Below are 18904 nucleotides of genomic sequence, written 5' to 3'. Positions count from 1 at the left end.
CCGGCCCAGAGAACCGCTCTCTCCCCGGACACCGCTCGCGTGGCTTCGCGCCCGAGGAAACTTGGATCTCTGGCGCCGCGGGCTACGTTCAGTGGGTGCCAGAGTGACACGTGACCGGCAGCGGGGGCGGGGCCTGCAGTGAGCCCCGCCCCGCCCAGTTAACAGACGGGCGCTCAGTGAGCTGTGAAGCTGTTGGAGGAGTTGGCGTCCGGGGAGCGAGGGCTATGGCCACCGTGCGGGAGAAGGCTGCTGCGCTGAATCTCTCGGCTCTTCACAGCCCCGCGCACAGGCCTCCCGGTAGGTGCCGAGGACCGCCACCCGGGATGGCGTGGGGCGGGCTGGGGTGCGCGGGCTGGGTCCCGGCGCGGGGCGGGCGGCGTAGGGCGTTCGGCCGCCTAAGCCTGGCAACGGCCGGCTGGGCGAGCCCCGCACAGCTGCGACCACTTGGCCAACGCCCCCGGCGAGCGGGCGGATCGGGTTCCTCTCTGGCTGGTGGGCTGCAGGCTGCCGACCCCGCCCGCACAACCCAGCTTCTTTCTGTCTACCCAAACTCTCACCTTCACCGCGCGTTGGTCTGTGCGCCCGCTAACGTGCCAAGCACGCGCCGTGGAGCCCCGGGATATGCTCCGCGGTGCTACCGGTGACAAGTGTGATATCTGGAATTTGTGTAGTTCTTTGCCCCCTGTCTCAACCACAAACCTTGACTGCACAGTATGGCCAGGGGCCGAGCGCCTCCCTTGCCCACTTTGTTCTCCAGACTGCTAGGAGTCAAGAGTCAGCTTGTCTCCTCAGACTCTTCCTGGGAGGGATGAGAGGTTTATGTGAGTTCTACTGGTAGGAATTTGGCATAAAAGGTATTTATTAACACTCTATGTATAAGCCGTATTTTAGTGAATAGAAGTTTTTGGCTAAAAAAATAGTTACATGAAATTAGGAGAGAAGTTGGCAAATTCTGCCACTGGCTTAATCGTGTCTTTTGGGGGCAGTTGATTTAGGATCCTGGTTTCTTTAAATGTTCAAACACATGAGCAGAATCGGATATCACTTCTAAAATGCTGGTTATAGCAGATCTACAACTCAGTTAATAGGGGTGAGTCAGATAACTGTTAAGATATTCAGATAACACTTGGCTTTTTTTTCTTTTGGTTAAGTTATAACTTACCCCCTTTCTGGAGCTCCAGTCTGGGATGTTGTAGGAATTGGTTCCCTTTCTGACAAAAGCCTTTCATTTGTAAAAACAATCACAGTGAAACTGTGATTCCTTCCTGTGGGTCAAATGGGTGCTTCTCAGTGGCCCCACTCTTGTGGTTGACTTACTAATGCTCCTTTTAAGCTTCAAAATGCTAACGACAGATTATGATAGAGGACCATTTTTCACTTGTCCTTTTCTAAGAAACTTCATAATATTGACCTTAGTCTGCTCTCATGTAAAGGATCCAGATAAGCACATAGTGGCCACATTGAGAATGTCTCCTTGATTTACGTTGTGAAGAGAAGACAAATGCTAAGACATTTGGGAGTTTAAAACCAAATGATACTGAGAACAGTCTTGAGAAATCTTTTGGGCCCATTTACTCAGTGAAGGAAATTCCCAGATGTCACCTGCTTAAAATAAAAACATGGTACCCTGTTTTCTCTAATAGCTGAAATACCAATTCTGGAGCTTTGGGCATTTGTGAACAGGTTCTTAGATGGTGTAAGGAAGTATGTATTCAGAAATTAAGTAGATAACTATCAAAGGGAAGAGTTGAAGTGCTGGTTATCAGGAGTCAAAGGAAAGAAACCGCTGCCCTCGGCACACCAGCTGCAGTGGACAGAAAGGGACCGGCTGCTGTTCTCATTCGTTTTGCTTGCTACCGCTGGAATCCCGACCTGGTAACATTTGTTAGCCTTTCTTTCACCCTTTAGTGGCCTTGTCATAGTCCCAGTGAGCAAGGTAATGGGAGCACACGGTTCTTGGTTCTTTGCCATTCTCTTTCTGTGTGCTCTGGCAGGCAGCTTCGTACTTTTGTTTCTCCACCGATTAGTAACTCTCCCTTACCTTAAAGGGGCTGTAATGACCAGGGACCTGATTTATGTACAAGAAATGAGATCTGTATGCCAGTCTTAAGCGAGTACGTCAAAAACACTTGTCTTTTAATATAACAAACAAGAAAGTAGTCTGTTATCCTGTTATCCCTTTATACTGTAACCTAATTCTTTGAGTTTGCCTGGTATCACTTTTCCAGGGCGCTCAAAGTACTTCCCATATGCTGTCTCATTAATCTGTGTGAATTAAAGCAGGGACCAATGTCTGCTTTCGCTGATAATTCTCATAGATATTTTAAATTTTTTGTGTTGGTAGACACTTCTTTTACCTACCTGCACCCTTTTTTTCAGAGGCAATCACAGTCTTCAGCATGACACCTCTAATGCCAACTAGCAGGAAAATAAACTTTGGACTACCGGAACCAATATCCAGTAAAAGTGTTGTAATGTTGGGATCATAGTATAGAAAATTTTTCCACTCAGTCACAACTGTCCAGTTTTAACACCATAAACACAATTCTCTTTACATTTATTAATATTTTCATGAGATTTTGGTTACTATCCAACAAACGTCCTTTTTCTTTGTTGTCTTGACAATTCTTTGAGTAATATTTTAAAACCTCGTTTGAAAAAATCTGTCTTAAAATTCTCTTAAATCCTAAATGGTTTAGGATTTATAGATGTGTTATTTTCTGATGAAAAGTTAAATCCTCTGGTACGTGTCACATTTTGTCTTCTCATCTCCTGGTGGCCTTTATGTGATTGAATACTATTCAGAGCTTGACATCATCCAGGTAGTAGGAGTAAATAAAAGGTAAACTCCTAAGGTTGGGGACTGTGTCCTCTGAGTTCAGAGGAAGGAAGAGGAAGAAAGATACCTCCCTTTTCTTTCTACTTTTAAAATAAACTTAAAATTTTAGAATAGATTCACTAAATAGTATGGTCCATTTGTCATAATTAATGAACCAATATTGATACATATAATTATTAACTGAAGATTCCACACTTAGATTCCCTTGGTGTTTGCTTAATGTTCTCTTCCAGGATCCCATCCAAGATATTGTATTACATTGAGTTGTCATGTACTGAGTCTTCTAGACTATGACAGTTTCCTCCTCTTGTTTTTAGTGATACAATTTCTGGGCATTTTGTGAGACATTAAAATATTATCTCATGATCCTCGCAATGAGTAGAGAAGTGGAGTTAGCTCTGTTTTGCAACAGAAAAGTTAGGCAGTTTGCTCAAGATTGTGTTATTAGTAAATGAGGGACCCAACAATGGAACTCAGGTCCCTGCGACTGCAGAGTCCACACTGGTCTAATTCTTTGTAGTCACAGCACCTAGCACTGTGTCTGCTGTGTTAGCACAAGTTTCCATGTCTGAACAGTATTCAGTCAACCCAAGGTTTCTTAACCTTGGCACTAGTGACGCTTTCTTTGTTGTGGGGGCTGTCTGTGCATTGTAGGATGTTTAGTAGCATCCCTCTGCCCACTAGATGCCAGCAATACCCACACTCATTGTGATAATCAAAAATGTCTCCAGACATGGCCTGTGGGGGGTATAATCACCCATTGAGAACCACTGGGTTAACCTTTCTTTAAAATTTTTTTTTTATGAATGGGGTGTAGTGGCTCACATCTGTAATGCCAGCACTTTGGGAGGTTGAGGCAGGTGGATTATTCAAGGCCAGGAGTTTGAGATCAGCCTGGCCAATGCGATGAAACCCTATTTCTGCTATAAAAAAAAAAAAAAAAAAATCCAAAAATTATCTGGGTGTAGTGGTGCACACCTGTAATCCCAGCTACTTGGGAGGTTGAGGCAGGAGAATCGCTTGAACCCGGGAGGCAGAGGTTGTGGTGAGCCAAGATCACACCACTGCACTCTAGCCTGGATGACAAAGTAATCCTCTGTCTCAAAAAAAAAAAAAAGAAAAGAAAAGAAAAACGAAAAAAAATAAGTTTTTTAGTAGTTAGCAATAATTAGCAACTGACAGATATTGATAACCAATTGTATTATATTGAGGCAATCTGTAAGGCAATTAAATAATTTAAATCTCTGTGAACTATTAGGAAATCTGAAAGAAATCGGGCACTAGCTCACCATCTCTTAAAAGTTTTATGGAGAAACATCAGCTGTCTGGATTCAGTTCCTTTTTTTTTTTTTTTTTTTTTTTTTTTTTTTTTAAGTACAGTCTAAAGACCAAGAATGAAAAAAAAATTGTTATATGTTCATTAAGAGGTAGTGTGTTTTAGTAATTTTGTGTGTATGTTTACCTTACATTGGGATCCAATTTTATAATGTGTATATTGATCTACTTCTAAAGATTTAATATAATCTTACTATTAGAAGTGATTATACAATTGTTTTCCCTTTAAATAGGTTTTCACAGTAGGCTGGGGTTGCTGACAAGGTGGATTATGGTTGATGCTGATTATCCCTAATTTTTGGGTAAATGTAATTTGTTGACATTTTTAAGGAATTGTTGTAACTTGATTATTTAGTGTGAATTCTTAGAAGCGAGGATGATTATTACTGAAGTTTAACTTTTACTGTTGGCAAATTTTTTATGGTAGAGTTCAAATACATGTGAAGGGCAGCTTTTGAAAAATAGCTATTGTTTTCAAGCAAATAAGGATGAGTCTGCTTGAAAAATGAAGGTTAACTAGCCTAGTTTTATATAGTGCTTAAGACTATGTGTTGTAGGCTAGATAATTAAATTATTTCTGAACCTCATTAGGCAACCTTCCAAAAGGTTTTGTATCTGGTACAATAAAATTTGTCCAAATGCTTCCTTTCTTGCCTATGGATCTGCCATATTTGGTGTTCAGTGTCCTTATCTAAATGGAGGAAACATAGTTTCAGTCTTTACATTCCTATAATCAGTTTATTTAAAGACAGGATCTCACTTTGTCACCCAGGCTGGAGTACAATGATGCAATCATAGCCCACTGTAATCTTGAACTCCTGGCCTCAAGCAATCTTCCCGCGGTGGCCTTCCAAAGTCCTGGGATCAGAGGTATGAGCCACTGTGCCTGGCCTGGCAGCTTAGACCTGAAACTAACCTAAAATATTGTGTTCAACTATTTTATCAGTAGATGAAGAAACCTACTTACAGAGATTGTCTCTTATCCAGAGTTTTTATAGCTGATCTCTAAACTCTTTGATTCCATTTGTCCCATGATGCTTTTAGAAAATGTTTGACCAGGCTGGGCGTGGTGGCTCACACCTGTAATCCCAGCACTTTGGGAGGCTGAGGTGGGTGGATCACGAGGTCAGGAGTTCGAGACCATCCTGGCCAACATGGTGAAACCCTGTCGCTACTAAAAATACAAAAAAAAAAAAAAAAAATTAGCTGGACGTGGTAGTGGGTGCCTGTAATCCTACCTACTCAGGAGGCTGAGGCAGGAAAATCACTTGAACCAGGGAGTTGGAGGTTGCAGTGAGCCGAGATCGTGCCACTGCACTCCAGCCTGGTGACAGAGTGAGACACCATCTCAAAAGAAAAAGAAAAAAAAAGAAAATGCTTGACAAAATGTAAGGAAGCATCAAGATGTAGATAGTGATGGATTTCAAAAAGTTGTTTAGCTCATATGAAAGTGAGGTTTGAGGACAAGCTGAACCCTTAATTCTGATAGCAAGACTTAAAAAACATTCATTGTCTATTTCTGGTCTCTTAAATCCTGTTTAGAAATCACAGTAAGTCATCTTACTGGGCCATGATCTGCTATACCAATATTCATTTCAGCTTTTAGATGATGATAAATAAGTTTCAAACCAGTATGTGGGGGATATGTGTTCAACTGGTGAAGTCAGCATTTAAAAAAGCAGGTTATCCTGGTATGAGTTTTGGCACATTTACTTGTCAAGTCCAGGGTACATTGTGTATGAAAGAATCTGTATGAACATGAGCTAGTTTGGGTCTGTAGGTCGTGGTGCTTGAAGGGAAATTCCCCAGGATGCAATGGTTGGGAATTGATGGTCAGTGAGAACAGAGGGGACCTGTGAGGGCTGTATTGTATCATGCCTGGAGGACTCTGGAAGCCTGTGGTTCACAGGTGCCTACTATCCTGCTCTAATCAGTTCTTTAATCTTTTATACAGTGTTATTCAACCTGCAAAACCTCCTGATTTCCCACAAGTTAATATGGGGAAATTTATTCTTTACCTCTAATTATTCTGTGAAGATTAGCCGTTTACTCATTGAGGCCAACTACACCGCCCTCTTCAGCTGTCTTATTGATCTGTAATTAATAAGTGACTCAGCCTTATCATTTACGATTTGTATACTAACCTACTTGTAGCTCAAGTGTTATGACTTATGTGTTTCATCTTTTTATTATAACTAGTCCAAAAGTCTGTCTCATTGGTTCTTAAAAGGCAGTCTGATTGAAGTATGAATCTTGCATGTCTTCCTGTCTTACCCTGTGTACTATGGTATTATTTATTACAGAATTTATGATATCCTGCCTTATTTTAAGAGTAGTGACTACTGTTTTTAAATAGCTTGATTAAGGGTTCTTAGTTTGTTTTATCTCTTGGCTCTCTTTAAGCTGTTTCACTTAATCCAAGTTTCCAGCGAAAGGTTAATGCTTAAACGACTTATCTGGTGGCTGACTTTTCATATATTTATATTTAAGTACTAGGAAAAACTAGTATGTATTTATTAGCTGCGTAACTGAGGGGAGGTTTAACTCACGGAGCCTCAGTTTCCTCAAAATAGGATTATTAATAATCATTTCGCAGAGAAGCTTATCAGAATTAAATGCGAGAAGACAGAGCCTGTCATAGTGTAAATACTCAAATGTTAGCTATTAATAATAAAGATTTGAAAAGTTAAGCAGAAATTGTTTATTTAAATCTTATTTATAATCTCTGGTATTTTAGGAAGTTAAGAATATTAGTCGCTCACAATGTTTAGGCATTGTGACTGGAAACAGTACAACTACTCCTGAGTTCTGCATACCAGGAATGACATGGACTTACTTTGAGATTCCATCAGATTCCTCATTCTTGTCCTGTTCAACAGAGACTAAATACTGTACCAAGAGTAAGTCTAATTACAGCTTGATTTATTTAGTCAGTTCTCCATAATTCAGTTTCTGAAACAGCTCACATTATATTTGGAAGACTGGCAACAATTCCTTCCATCTTTGTTTAGTACTGGCTCGTGAAATATCTTCAAATTTAAAATACAATTTTGACAATTAAAAACAATCTCGCTCACTTTGTGAGGCCGAGGCGGGAGGTTCACGAGGTCAGGAGATCGAGACTATCCTGGCTAATACGGTGGAATCCCGTCTCTACTGAAAAACAATACAAAAAATTAGCCAGGCATGGTGGTGGGCACCTGTAGTCCCAGCTACTCGGGAGGCTGAGGCAGGAGAATGGCGTGAACCCAGGAGGCGGAGCTTGCAGTGAGCCAAGATCACGCCACTGCACTCCAGCCTGGGCGACGAGCAAGTAGGTAGTAAATTACCCATCTACTTTTAGTATTAGAAATATACAAACAAACAATAAAGGGCTGTGTGTTTGTGTATATGCTATTAATTTTCACTATAAAGATGTTTAAATTGCTAGTAGCTACAGAATTATGCTACAAGTGAAATCAGTGTAGTGGTTCAGTGTACTCCTTGTATTTATTGCAGCATAAGAGATGAATTTCAAATGACCCACTTATAATTTATGGCTCTAGTGCACTAAGAGGAGTTGTTTGTTTGTTTGTTTATTAGAGGGAGTCTTCCTTTGTAGTCCAGGTTGAAGTGCAGTGGCACTGTCTCAGCTCACTGCAACCTCTTTCTCCCACCTTCAAGCAATTCTGTCTCAGCCTCCTGAGTAGCTGGAATTACAGGTGCCTGACACCATGCCTGGCCAATTTTTGTATTTTTAGTAGAGAGGACGTTTCACTATCTTCAGCAGGCTGTAAAGGAGTTTTAATAATGTCCTTCAGGAGCTTATCTTATGCTTTCATCATCTTACACATTCTATTTTGCCTAAAAAAGTAGGAAGATAATTTCAAGTAGCAATTTCTTTAATTATAATTTCCTTTTTTCCTTACCATTGTACTCATGCATATGGTTTTCCTTTTTAGAGTATCTTAAAGGAAGTAATAACTTCAACCTCTCTGCCAAAATATCGTAAAAATAAAGGAAGTAACAAACTAAACATAAATGGGGCTTAAATTAGGATTGCTGAGTTTTCAGAGGATCACTAAAAAGTGTAACACGTTAAAGGGGAGGGAGAGAAGAACTCTTTATGAAAGGAAAAAGGGGAGAGAGCCAGCCAGCCACCAAGTGGGTGATTCGCTGTAATCCATTCCATCGGTTTTCAAAAGCCCAAGACCTGATTTCTTTCCTATTGATTTCCAAATATCTGCCAATTACAATGAGGAAAAATATAGGATATTTTTGAAAGTTTGTTTTTCTCCTTTTGTGTTTGGCAAAAATCTTGCTTTACTTCTGTGCGTACTGTCTTTGCAATAGGTCATAAGCTCCTATAGGGTAGGAACCAAATTGTTACTTTACCCTGCATACAAAGTGTTTAACTCATAAGCCTGCATCATAGGAGGCTTTAAAAATATTAGTTTATTCCTGCAGTGATTTTGTGTGTGTGTGTGTGTGTGTGTGTGTACACAGTCATGCATAGTGTAGTGACAGGGATATGTACTGAGAAATGTATTGTCTGGTAATTTCATTGTTGTGCAAACATCATAGAGTGTAGTTCCACAAACCTTGATGGTATAGCCTGCTACACACCTAGGCTATGTGGGATAGCCTGTTGCTTCTAGGCCACAAACATGCAGAGCTGTACTGAATGCTGTAAGCAGTTGTAACACAATGATAAGTACTTGTGTATCTAAACATAGAAAAGGTACAGCAAGAGCTAGAAACAGGAATTTTTAAGCTCCATTGTAATTATGTAGGACCACTGTTATATGTGGTACATTGTTGACAGAAATGTTGTTTTGTGGTGCGTGACTGTGTGTGTGTGTGTGTGTATGACTCATAAGTGCTTCAAAGTCATATAAAACATGAGCCAAGTCCCTCTTTCAATATAATATCTGGAAGTGCTATGTAATATAATATCTGGAAGTGCTATGTAACCTCTGTGACTCTGTTTTCCATCTCTCAAATGGAAACGATACCTACCTCACAGGTTGCTATTGAAGATTAGATAATTTACATAAGGCATGTAATAGAATTCTTGTACATAACTGGTAACTGCCACAAGGTCCTACTTGATGTGTCCTCCTAACTCCCAGTCTCAAACGCCAGCCCCTCTCCCTCCTTGATCTAACTTCCTGTTCTTCTTTCCCTCCCCACACCACTCTGGCTGTGCTGACCTCCCTTCTGTCCTACCAGAGCACACTCCCACCTCAGGGTATGTGCTCTTTCCCCAGATGTCTGCACAGCTTGCTTCTTGGTTTTACTTGAGTTTACGCTCAGGTATAACCTTATCACACAGGTCTTTCCTGACATCCCATTTAAAGTAGCATTCCTTATCTTATCTAGCTTTATTGTTCTCCTCAGCACTGATCTAACATGTATGGATTGTCTTCCTACAAAGTCTTAAGTTTCTGGGAACAGGGATCTTATTTTGCTTACTCTTGTATCTTAGCATATAGAACAGTATTTGGCATATAATAAGTACCATATTTTTTAATGAATTGCTATTAAAGCAGTATTTCAATAAGCTACCCTCATAGTTGCTCCTTATCAATAACTTTGGAAATTACTACATTTTTGTCTAAGGATTGCTTAGACCTTATTACAAATGAACAAGGTACCAAATCCCAGTTTCTCTATGATTTTTCTCCTAGGTTTCAGTGTAGCTCAGAAGCCATTTGGAGCCACATATGTATGGAGCAGCATCATAAACACTCTTCAAACACAAGTGGAAGTGAAAAAACGAAGGCACCGTTTAAAACGGCACAATGACTGCTTTGTTGGTTCAGAAGCTGTGGATGTCATTTTTTCTCACCTAATTCAGAATAAGTATTTTGGTGATGTAGATATTCCTCGGGCCAAAGTGGTGAGAGTGTGTCAAGCACTTATGGACTACAAAGTATTTGAAGCAATTCCAACCAAAGTCTTTGGAAAAGACAAAAAACCTACATTTGAAGATAGTAGTTGCAGCCTTTATAGATTCACCACAATACCTAACCAAGACAGTCAGTTAGGCAAAGAGAACAAACTATGTTCACCTTCCAGGTTGGTCTATAATGTTAGATTATCACGGGGATATTGACAGGATTTTGTCTACCTTTTTATGAGATGCCAACTGGCTTTATATTAGCTTTTTAGCAGTAAATGTGGCTAAAATATGGGTCTGTGGGTAAATTTGATAAAGTGCGACGAAATTGTGTTAACTTTATTGGGTATCTCCTAGTCATACTTTATATTTAGCAGAAGCAGTCAACAACACTTTGATTTTCCTGCTTCAGGTTATAGTTACAGTGTAAAAAATGTTTTCATGCCACTTGGTATGAGAACATAGCGAAGGCAGGCAGAGAGAAACCCAGACTGAGGTGGGAGAGAAGAAGGAATCATTTAAAGGGAAACTGGGGAGACAGAATTGTGGAATCCAGTGATTGAAATGGATGTGGGTGATAATGCATAATGAACTTATAGCTATTTGTCATGAAGTAAGCCAACTTTACCTTTTCCCCTTTGTTACCCTCAGCTAAACTGTGCAGTGGTGACACAGAGGTATAGTTGAAGCTCTTATAATTCAGATCTGACGAGGCAGGGTCTTACTCTCTCACCCAGACTGGAGTGCAGTGGTGTGATCTCAGCTCACTGCATCGTCAGCCTCTTGGGCTCAAGCAGCCCTCCCACCCTGGCCTCCCAGTAGCTGGGACTACGGGCATACACCACCATGCCTGGCTAATTCTTTTTCTTTTCTTTTTCTGTGGAGACAGAATCCCATTATGGTTCGAGACCAGGCTAGTCTGAAACTCCTGGGCTCAAGTGATCTTCCCATCTTGGCCTCCTAAAGTGTTGGAATAATTAGAAGCATAAGCCACTGCGCCTGGCCCATTTTTACATGTTTTAACCCAATCTAAAACATGATAAAATGTACCTCTTTGTGTAGAAAGGAAATATGAGGATAAAGTAAGGCACGGTCAACACTTTCAGATGCAGGTTCACACACTTTATCTGAAATCTTTGGGTCTGGATGCATTTAGGAATTTGGAACTTTGGAGCATTTAGAAAAGTTATGTTGTACATATATATGGTTCAACATCCCTAGAGGCATCTGGGACAACATCTGGTAATCAAGCATTATGATATTTCTGTGGTAAACAAAAGAATATACTACCGGGATAAATTAAAGCTATTATAGTCTCGGGACAGGTTTTGTCACTATATGAGCTCTAAATAGACCTTTGATTTTCAAAGCTTTTTGGGTTTTAGAATTGCAGGTAAAGGGCTGTGGATCTGTATTTAGAAATTCTTTGGTGGAGAATTTCTCCACCAAAGAATGCCCCACAAAGAGATAACTGATAAAACCAGTACGCATAATGAAGTTCAGTTATGTTTGATTGCATTTTTAAACTGGCGACTAAGATTTTAGTCATCGAATCACTTAAATCTAAGAAAATGTTCAAAGGAGAACAGAATATGCTTGAGAAAGAAGGTGGGTGTTTTTATAATTTATTCTACTCTTAGAATTTGGATTTGTTGTGGTTTTGCTCTGAAATGCATAACTCTGTAGAAAACTCTTAGCTCTCAAATACTAAAATATTTCTGTGGGCTTAGTAAATGTTCATTTCTGAAATAAATTCATTTTAGGTATGCAGATGCATTATTTAAGTCATCTGATATCAAATCAGCCAGTTTAGAGGACCTGTGGGAAAATCTGAGTTTAAAGCCTGCCAACTCCCCTCATGTAAATGTCTCTGCAACCTTGTCTCCACAAGGTAAGCTAAAGATGAAGCAAAGTAAGAAGTAGAAGACTAACTTCAAAGTTATTTAAAATTTTTAAATGTTAACCTTTATTAGATTTTACATATTCAAAGTACAGAGAAAGAGTGCACTATGTATTAAAGCTGTTTATGTTAAATTTTAACAGAAGTCTATTATCTTTAACAAATAGATCAGTGTTAGAACTCTTGAACACTGACTTTTGTCCGATCAGCTGGCAAAGGTTCAGATCTGAGATGTTTTGCATGCAGATTTGTATTGAAAATATGCTTTCAGATATTTCTTTTCCTAAGATTTTATTAGGTCAAATAAAAGTTGAAAATTACATTAAAACGTTAACAGAATTCTTCAGTTCTTCCTTGTCTGCGGCAATGGAATATAGTTTAATGACTTTAATTTCCACCTTTCCCCCATTCCAGTTGTGGAAACCCTGAGTGGAATAATCTGCAGCCAATAGTTTCAAACAAGTTTTTAGCTTGAATGAATCATTCTTTCTTCCAAAGTCCTTATTAACATGTTACATGACTTGATCTCTTATCTCTGACAGATTGCTTTTTACAGTACAAAGAATGAAAAGAATTCCTGTTGTCCAAAGCCTATTCTCCTACACTCTAAACAAATCTTGGATTGTTTTACTTTGTTATAAGAAAGCACTTCATAAGGTTGACTTTTTCTTTCTTTTTGGCCACAAATTTTACTAGCTTAGACCTGCTTAGAAAAATATTATGGTGAGCATATAGTAACTATTGTTACTTTTCACCTTGTCATTTTTCCTGTGTAGTTATTAATGAAGTGTGGCAAGAAGAAACAATTGGGCGTCTACTACAACTTGTAGATCTTCCACTTCTTGACTCCTTATTGAAACAGCAAGAGGCTGTACCTAAAGTTCCTCAATCTAAGAGGCAGTCCGACATGGTCAACAGCAGTAACTATCTGGATCGAGGGATTCTCAAGGCTTATAGTGACTCTCAGTATGTGGAAATACATATAATAATTTGAGTGTGTTTGTAGGTAGATTGAGAGAATGGTTTTAAGATAATCTGTTCTATTTTTTTTTCTATAGGATCAGATATGCATTGTTAATATTACCAGTATTTGAGAATGTGAAGAACAAAATGACATTAGTCAAAATTAGAAAAAGATTTGTTTCATTTTTCATATTCATTTTTGTTTCACATGTAACTTGTACATTAAGTGAAAAAAATGATTATGCTTTAGCTTCTTATCTTTGTTAAAATGTAGAGCTGTCTGAACTCTAAGATTTCTCAAAGGGACCTGGTAGAAACAGATTTGACAGATTCTTGAGATCCTTTGATCACGTATCTAGAATGTCTGTTACATATGTATTTAGTTAACTAGTTGTATTAAAGAAATACAATAAGGCGGGGTGCGGTGGCCCACGCCTGTAATCCCAGCACTTTGGGAGGCCGAGGTGGTTGGATCACTTAAGGTCAGGAGTTCGAGACCAGCCTGGCCAACATGATAAAACCCCGACTCTACTAAAAATACAAAAATTAGCCAGGGATGGTGGCACATAATCCCAGCTACTTGGGAGGCTGTGGCAGGAAAATCACTTGAACTTGGGAGGTGGAGGTTGCAGTGAGCCGAGATCATGCTGCTGCATTCCAGCCTGGGTGACAGAGTGAGACTCTGTCTTAGAAAAAACAAAACAATGAAAGTAACTCTCTCATTCCAGTTACTACTCTCTTGAATATGAATCCTAAGGTTTGAAGGCTTAACTTTAGATGCTGAGGGAATTAAGACTTTTTTTCCTTAAGGAAGAGTTCTGCATTACTCATAACTTTGAGGCTCTTCTATAAAAATTATTGAAGGTTAAAATAAGTTATTGGATTTTTCTAGCTTAATTTTTTATTATTTTGCCTTAGCAGATAGTGTTCCAGTCTAGTTAAGGGGATGAAAATGTTTGAAAGGAATACAATTACATTTTTAGTACTTCACTAATTCTACGTTCCAAAGAACTATTAATACTATAAACAGTTGAATGCCAAAAGGCAGCTTAAAGTCTTATATGAAAAAGTTAATCCCAACATATGTGTTACTGAATTCTGCAGATAAAACACATTTCTATAACCTAAAGGAACGTGAAACATTTTGTAATTACTAAATTCTTTTTTTTTTTTTTTTTTTGAGATAGAGTCTTCCTCTGTCACCCAGGCTGGAGTGCAGTGGCATGATCTCAGCTCACTGCAACCTCCGCCTCCTGGGTTCAAGCGATTCTTCTGCCTCAGCCTCCCAAATAGCTGGAACTACAGGTGCGCGCCACCACGCCTGGCTGATTTTTGTATTTTTAGTAGAGATGGGGTTTCACCATATTGGCCAGGCTGGTCTTGAACTCCTGACCTTGTGATCTGCCCACGTTGGCCTCCCAAAGTGCTGGGATTACAGGCGTGAGCCACTGCGTCCGGCCTTATAATTATTAATTTTTATATACAAAATCAGAATTTGTGTTAGAAGTGACCTTAAAGATCATCTTATCATATAAAGTTGAAGCTGATGTCGAGAGAGGTGAAATGACCTGCCTGAGATACCTCACCTGGCTGAATTAGTTGTCCGGAGTCCATGGCAGTATGGCAGTAGAGGACATGATTGAATGCTTTTTAACAATAGATAGATAGATAGATAGATAGATAGATAGATAGATAGATAGATAGATAGATATAAAAAATGGAATATTAAAAGTTTGCTACTTTATTTCTTGAAATTAACATTTTTCTGAAGTTACTCAGCAGGATTTTACTGTAGATGATAATTGATATTTGATTATTTTGTTGGTTTGTTTTTTGAGATGAGGTCTCGCTCTGTTGCCCAGGCTGGAGTGCAGTGGCACAATCTCGGCTCACTGCAGCCTCTGCATTCTGGGTTCAAACAATTCTCCCACCTCAGCCTTCCGAGTGTCTTGGATGACAGGGGCACACCACCATGCCCAGCTAATTTCTGCGTTTTTAGTAGAGACGGGATTTCACCATGTTGGCCCGGCTCGTCTCGAACTCCTGACCTCATGTGATCCACCTGGCTCGGCCTCCCAAAGTGCTGGGATTACAGGCGTGAGCCACCGCGCCAGGCCTGATGTGTAATTATTTTGAAACGTTTGAAACTTTTCTGTCCTAGCTAAAGGGAGAGCTAATAGATCATACAGAGCTCTGAAGTAAGCAACACTGTGTTGGAGAAATATTGGCCCAGAACTCAGATCTTGGATCTAGTCCTGCCTGAGGCCTGAGCAAGTAACTTGGAGTTTCTGGGTCTCCATTGTAAATGTGAAGAGCAAGAGCAGAGTTTGAATTTGTATGCTCTTTTCACCTCTGTATTGTGGTGGAGAGTTTGTTTTCGTGAAAAAGGAAAAAATAAAGGGAAAACATTAAACTGAACTTGTAAATGTGATACATGATCTAGCTACATATTAAAAAGAGCTATACATATCTTTTAAGCTCATGTAGAAATTTATCCTGATGGCATGAAATAGCTAGTGAATTAGGTACCATGTGTATATTTGTTATTCTTTGCCTTTTAAATAATCTTTCCCTCTCCCGTATAGGGAAGATGAGTGGCTCTCTGCAGCAATTGACTGTTTGGAATACCTTCCAGACCAGATGGTGGTGGAAATAAGCAGAAGCTTTCCTGAGCAACCAGACCGAACAGACTTAGTGAAAGAACTTCTGTTTGATGCCATTGGCAGATATTACAGTAGTAGGGAACCTCTGTTAAATCACTTATCTGACGTTCATAATGGAATTGCAGAACTCTTAGGTAAGTAAGATCTAATTGGATACTAGCATTTATCTTTTGGAGGAAACAAGAAAAAGTTAGTTCTCAAACTGAACCAAAATAGTACTACTACAAGCTGGGAATGGATCTGGATTAATTCATGGAAAGTATGTTTGTTCAAAAACTTCTAGAGGTCATTTGGAAAGAGGCTTTAACAAGCTCTAAAGTTATGCAGAAACTTCTGGTTACCCAGGAGCATAATGCTGCTCTCATTCACCGGAAGCTTAAGCATAAAGCAGCAATTCTCTTCTTTTAGAAGAGTTACCAGCACCACCATTACTGCCCGTTCAGTCTCTTCAAAATGGCAGACTCTCTGCTTTGTCTCTCTACCAATGAGCTGCATAATTTGTTGGAAACAAATTGGAGGTTTCAGAAAATTCCCCCTATTTTTCTCAAGTAAAATTGGATATGTGAGTTTTGTACACATGGTATACTCCCAAATGTACTGAATTAATGAAAAACAGAATGGGATTTTATCCACAAAGCTGAGAGTTAGATTTAATGCCCGAAGATATTATATGACAGGGACTTAGGGTGTTAGTTGCCAATTTGAGAACAAGCTGCCTTTATGATATCCACCATCATTGTTAATTCCTAGTCTTGCTTTTGCTTTTGGAAATAATTTTGAATAAGTGCACATTTTAACTCAAACTATAACTTGAGTTTTGTTCCCTTTAATATAGTCATATTTGGTCAATTAAAAGCAGTTTTTTCTTTTGGCTAAAGTGAATGGGAAGACGGAAATAGCTTTAGAAGCTACCCAGCTCCTTCTAAAGCTTTTAGATTTCCAAAATAGAGAAGAATTTAGAAGACTGCTGTATTTCATGGCTGTTGCAGCAAATCCTTCTGAGTTTAAATTACAGAAAGAAGTAAGTCTTTTGTTTAACTGTTAGTTGTATTTAATATCCTTAATAAATTATAGATTAAGTATTAGATTATTCCATCTTCAGCATCAAGTATGCTGAAATGGATAATAGCTATTAATATTTAATATTCTCTTTTATATTAAACTTGTGTCTTCAATATATACTATTGGATATATTTGTTTTATTTTTATAGAGTGACAACCGAATGGTTGTGAAAAGGATATTCTCGAAAGCTATTGTTGACAATAAAAATTTATCCAAAGGCAAAACAGATCTTCTGGTACTCTTTTTAATGGATCATCAGAAAGATGTTTTTAAGGTAAAATTGTGAAAGTAGTTAAATTGAGCTTATGTAATAGATCACTAGATTAAAATGCATTTGGATAATGTCCCATGTCCCTTCTTTTTCTTAAGATTCCTGGAACTCTACATAAAATTGTAAGTGTTAAGCTTATGGCCATACAGAATGGAAGAGATCCAAATAGAGATGCAGGTAATCTGAGAAATATTGTTTTCATGATCTTCCAAAGACAAATTTCAGGTGTTTTTTGAAAATGTTTTGCTATAAGTAGTTGGACTTTAATTTCAACCAAATTTAAAACATTCTCCTCAGAGTAATTCAGACTAAGCAACTTGACAAGGGTTAGAAAGTCAGCGGTGCTTACCATCTTCAGTGCATATTACAAAATGGGGAAGAAAAACATAAAGACAAGAATATTGCTTGATTTTTTTTGGTTAAATATGAGGAATTGAGTCATTAACTGAACTTTTTACTTTTAAACTTTAAGGATATATTTATTGCCAGAGAATTGATCAACGTGACTATTCCAACAATACGCAGAAGACAACCAAAGATGAGCTGTTGAATTTACTAAAAACTATTGATGAGGATTCAAAACTTTCTGCCAAAGAGAAGAAAAAATTGCTAGGTCAATTCTATAAGTGTCACCCAGACATCTTTATTGAGCATTTTGGAGACTGAGTTTTTAATGTCTGTATATAAGTTGTGTATTTTAAGAATAAATTATGTATCCTAAATATCCAATCACATTTGTAAGCTTGGAAGCTCTAAATATGAAACTGTACTTAATAAAAATTTTTTTGTATAACTTTGTGTGTCAGAAGCTGAGTATTAATCATATGGTGTATCGCTGTTAAGTACTTAAGTGAGTTGATTTATAATTACTGTGCTCAATGCTTTATAGAACATAATATTTAGATGTTGACATTGCAGTGTTTGTATAAGAAAGCATTAAACAGTAAAGAAAACGATAATTACATGTTAATAGGAATGGGGTTTGTGTTTTGAAAGGTACTCCCTAAAGATGCAAGATAGAAACTTAGGCTATGATAAAAAGAATTTGCTAATTACCTTAAGCTGTAGACAAATCAGAAATCAGACTGTCCTAATGCTTCCAAAAACACAATTTTTAAAGCTTATTATGGAAAATTTCAAACATATAAAAGTGGAGAAAATAGAGTAACGAACTCTTGCTTGTACCCATTAACTAACAGTGACAACTGCCAACTCATGGACAGTCTTGTTTAATCTATACCCTGACTCATTCCTCACTCACCCCAGCAAATTTCAGATATCATATTTCAGCTATAAAATGTTGGTGTGCATGACAAAAAGGACATTAAAAAAACAACCATGATACCATTGTCATTCACATAAACCTACAACTCCTTAATATCAGGTTTGCAGTTAGTGTTGAAATCTTATGATGATCTCAAATGATTTTGACAGTTTATTCAAATGGAAATTCAAATGTCCATAAATTGCACCTGGTTGATGTGTGTAAGTTTCTCTTTAAAAATCTGTAAGTTCTGGGCCGGGCGCAGTGGCTCAAGCCTGTAATCCCAGCACGTTGGGAGTCCAAGGCGGGCGGGCCACGAGGTCAGGAGATCGAGACCATCCTGGCTAACATGGTGAAACCCCGTCTCTACTAAAAAAAAAAAAAATACAAAAAATTAGCCGAGCATGGTGGCGGGCGCCTGTAGTCCCAGCTACCTGGAAGCCTGAGGCAGGAGAGTGGTGTGAACCTGGGAGGCAGAGCTTGTAGTGAGCCGAGATCATGCCACTGCACTCCAGCCTGGGCGATAGAGCGAGACTCTGTTTCAAAAAACAAAAAATCTGTAAATTCTGTAATCCCAGCACTTTGGGAGGCTAAGGCGGGCGGATCACGAGGTCAGGAGATCGAGACCATCCTGGCTAACATGGTGAAACCTCGTCTTTACTAAAAAAAAAAAAAAAAAAAAAAAAAAAACACACAAAAAAATTAGCTGGGTATGGTGGCAGGCA

At 38.8% G+C, this 18904-nt stretch overlaps 1 protein-coding gene across 4 annotated transcripts; it reads left to right on the top strand.

Annotated features, from left to right (window-relative positions):
• The first annotated feature begins 143 nt into the window (after window positions 1–143).
• Window positions 144–17708, top strand: DEPDC7 (DEP domain containing 7). Of its 4 annotated transcripts, none has more exons than XM_050758775.1 (10): window positions 243–297; window positions 6912–7074; window positions 9844–10234; window positions 11819–11946; window positions 12732–12921; window positions 15504–15715; window positions 16460–16602; window positions 16793–16918; window positions 17014–17092; window positions 17388–17708. In XM_050758775.1, the coding sequence occupies exons 2-10, from the start codon at window positions 6996–6998 to the stop codon at window positions 17579–17581; spliced, it is 1542 nt and encodes a 513-aa protein (XP_050614732.1). In that variant the 5' UTR covers window positions 243–297; window positions 6912–6995; the 3' UTR covers window positions 17582–17708. The 4 variants fall into 4 exon arrangements, with proteins under 4 accessions (XP_050614733.1, XP_050614732.1, XP_050614731.1 ...); XM_050758774.1 differs by lacking the exon at window positions 243–297 and adding an exon at window positions 378–854; XM_050758776.1 differs by lacking the exon at window positions 6912–7074 and having other exon boundaries at window positions 144–297.
• Window positions 17709–18904: the final 1196 nt, after the last annotated feature.

The sequence above is a fragment of the Macaca thibetana genome, chromosome 14 (genome assembly GCF_024542745.1).
Source record: "Macaca thibetana thibetana isolate TM-01 chromosome 14, ASM2454274v1, whole genome shotgun sequence".
Classification (NCBI taxonomy): domain Eukaryota; kingdom Metazoa; phylum Chordata; class Mammalia; order Primates; family Cercopithecidae; genus Macaca; species Macaca thibetana.
This window is presented reverse-complemented; position numbering and strand designations above follow the sequence as displayed.

Excerpts from the sequence above, each read along its gene's own strand:
- DEPDC7 (XM_050758775.1), top strand. The coding sequence starts at position 6,996 with ATGACATGGACTTACTTTGAGATTCCATCAGATTCCTCATTCTTGTCC. Across the intron at positions 10,235-11,818 it reads AAACTATGTTCACCTTCCAG|GTATGCAGATGCATTATTTA; the intron begins GTTGGTCTATAA and ends AATTCATTTTAG. Across the intron at positions 12,922-15,503 it reads AAGGCTTATAGTGACTCTCA|GGAAGATGAGTGGCTCTCTG; the intron begins GTATGTGGAAAT and ends TCTCCCGTATAG.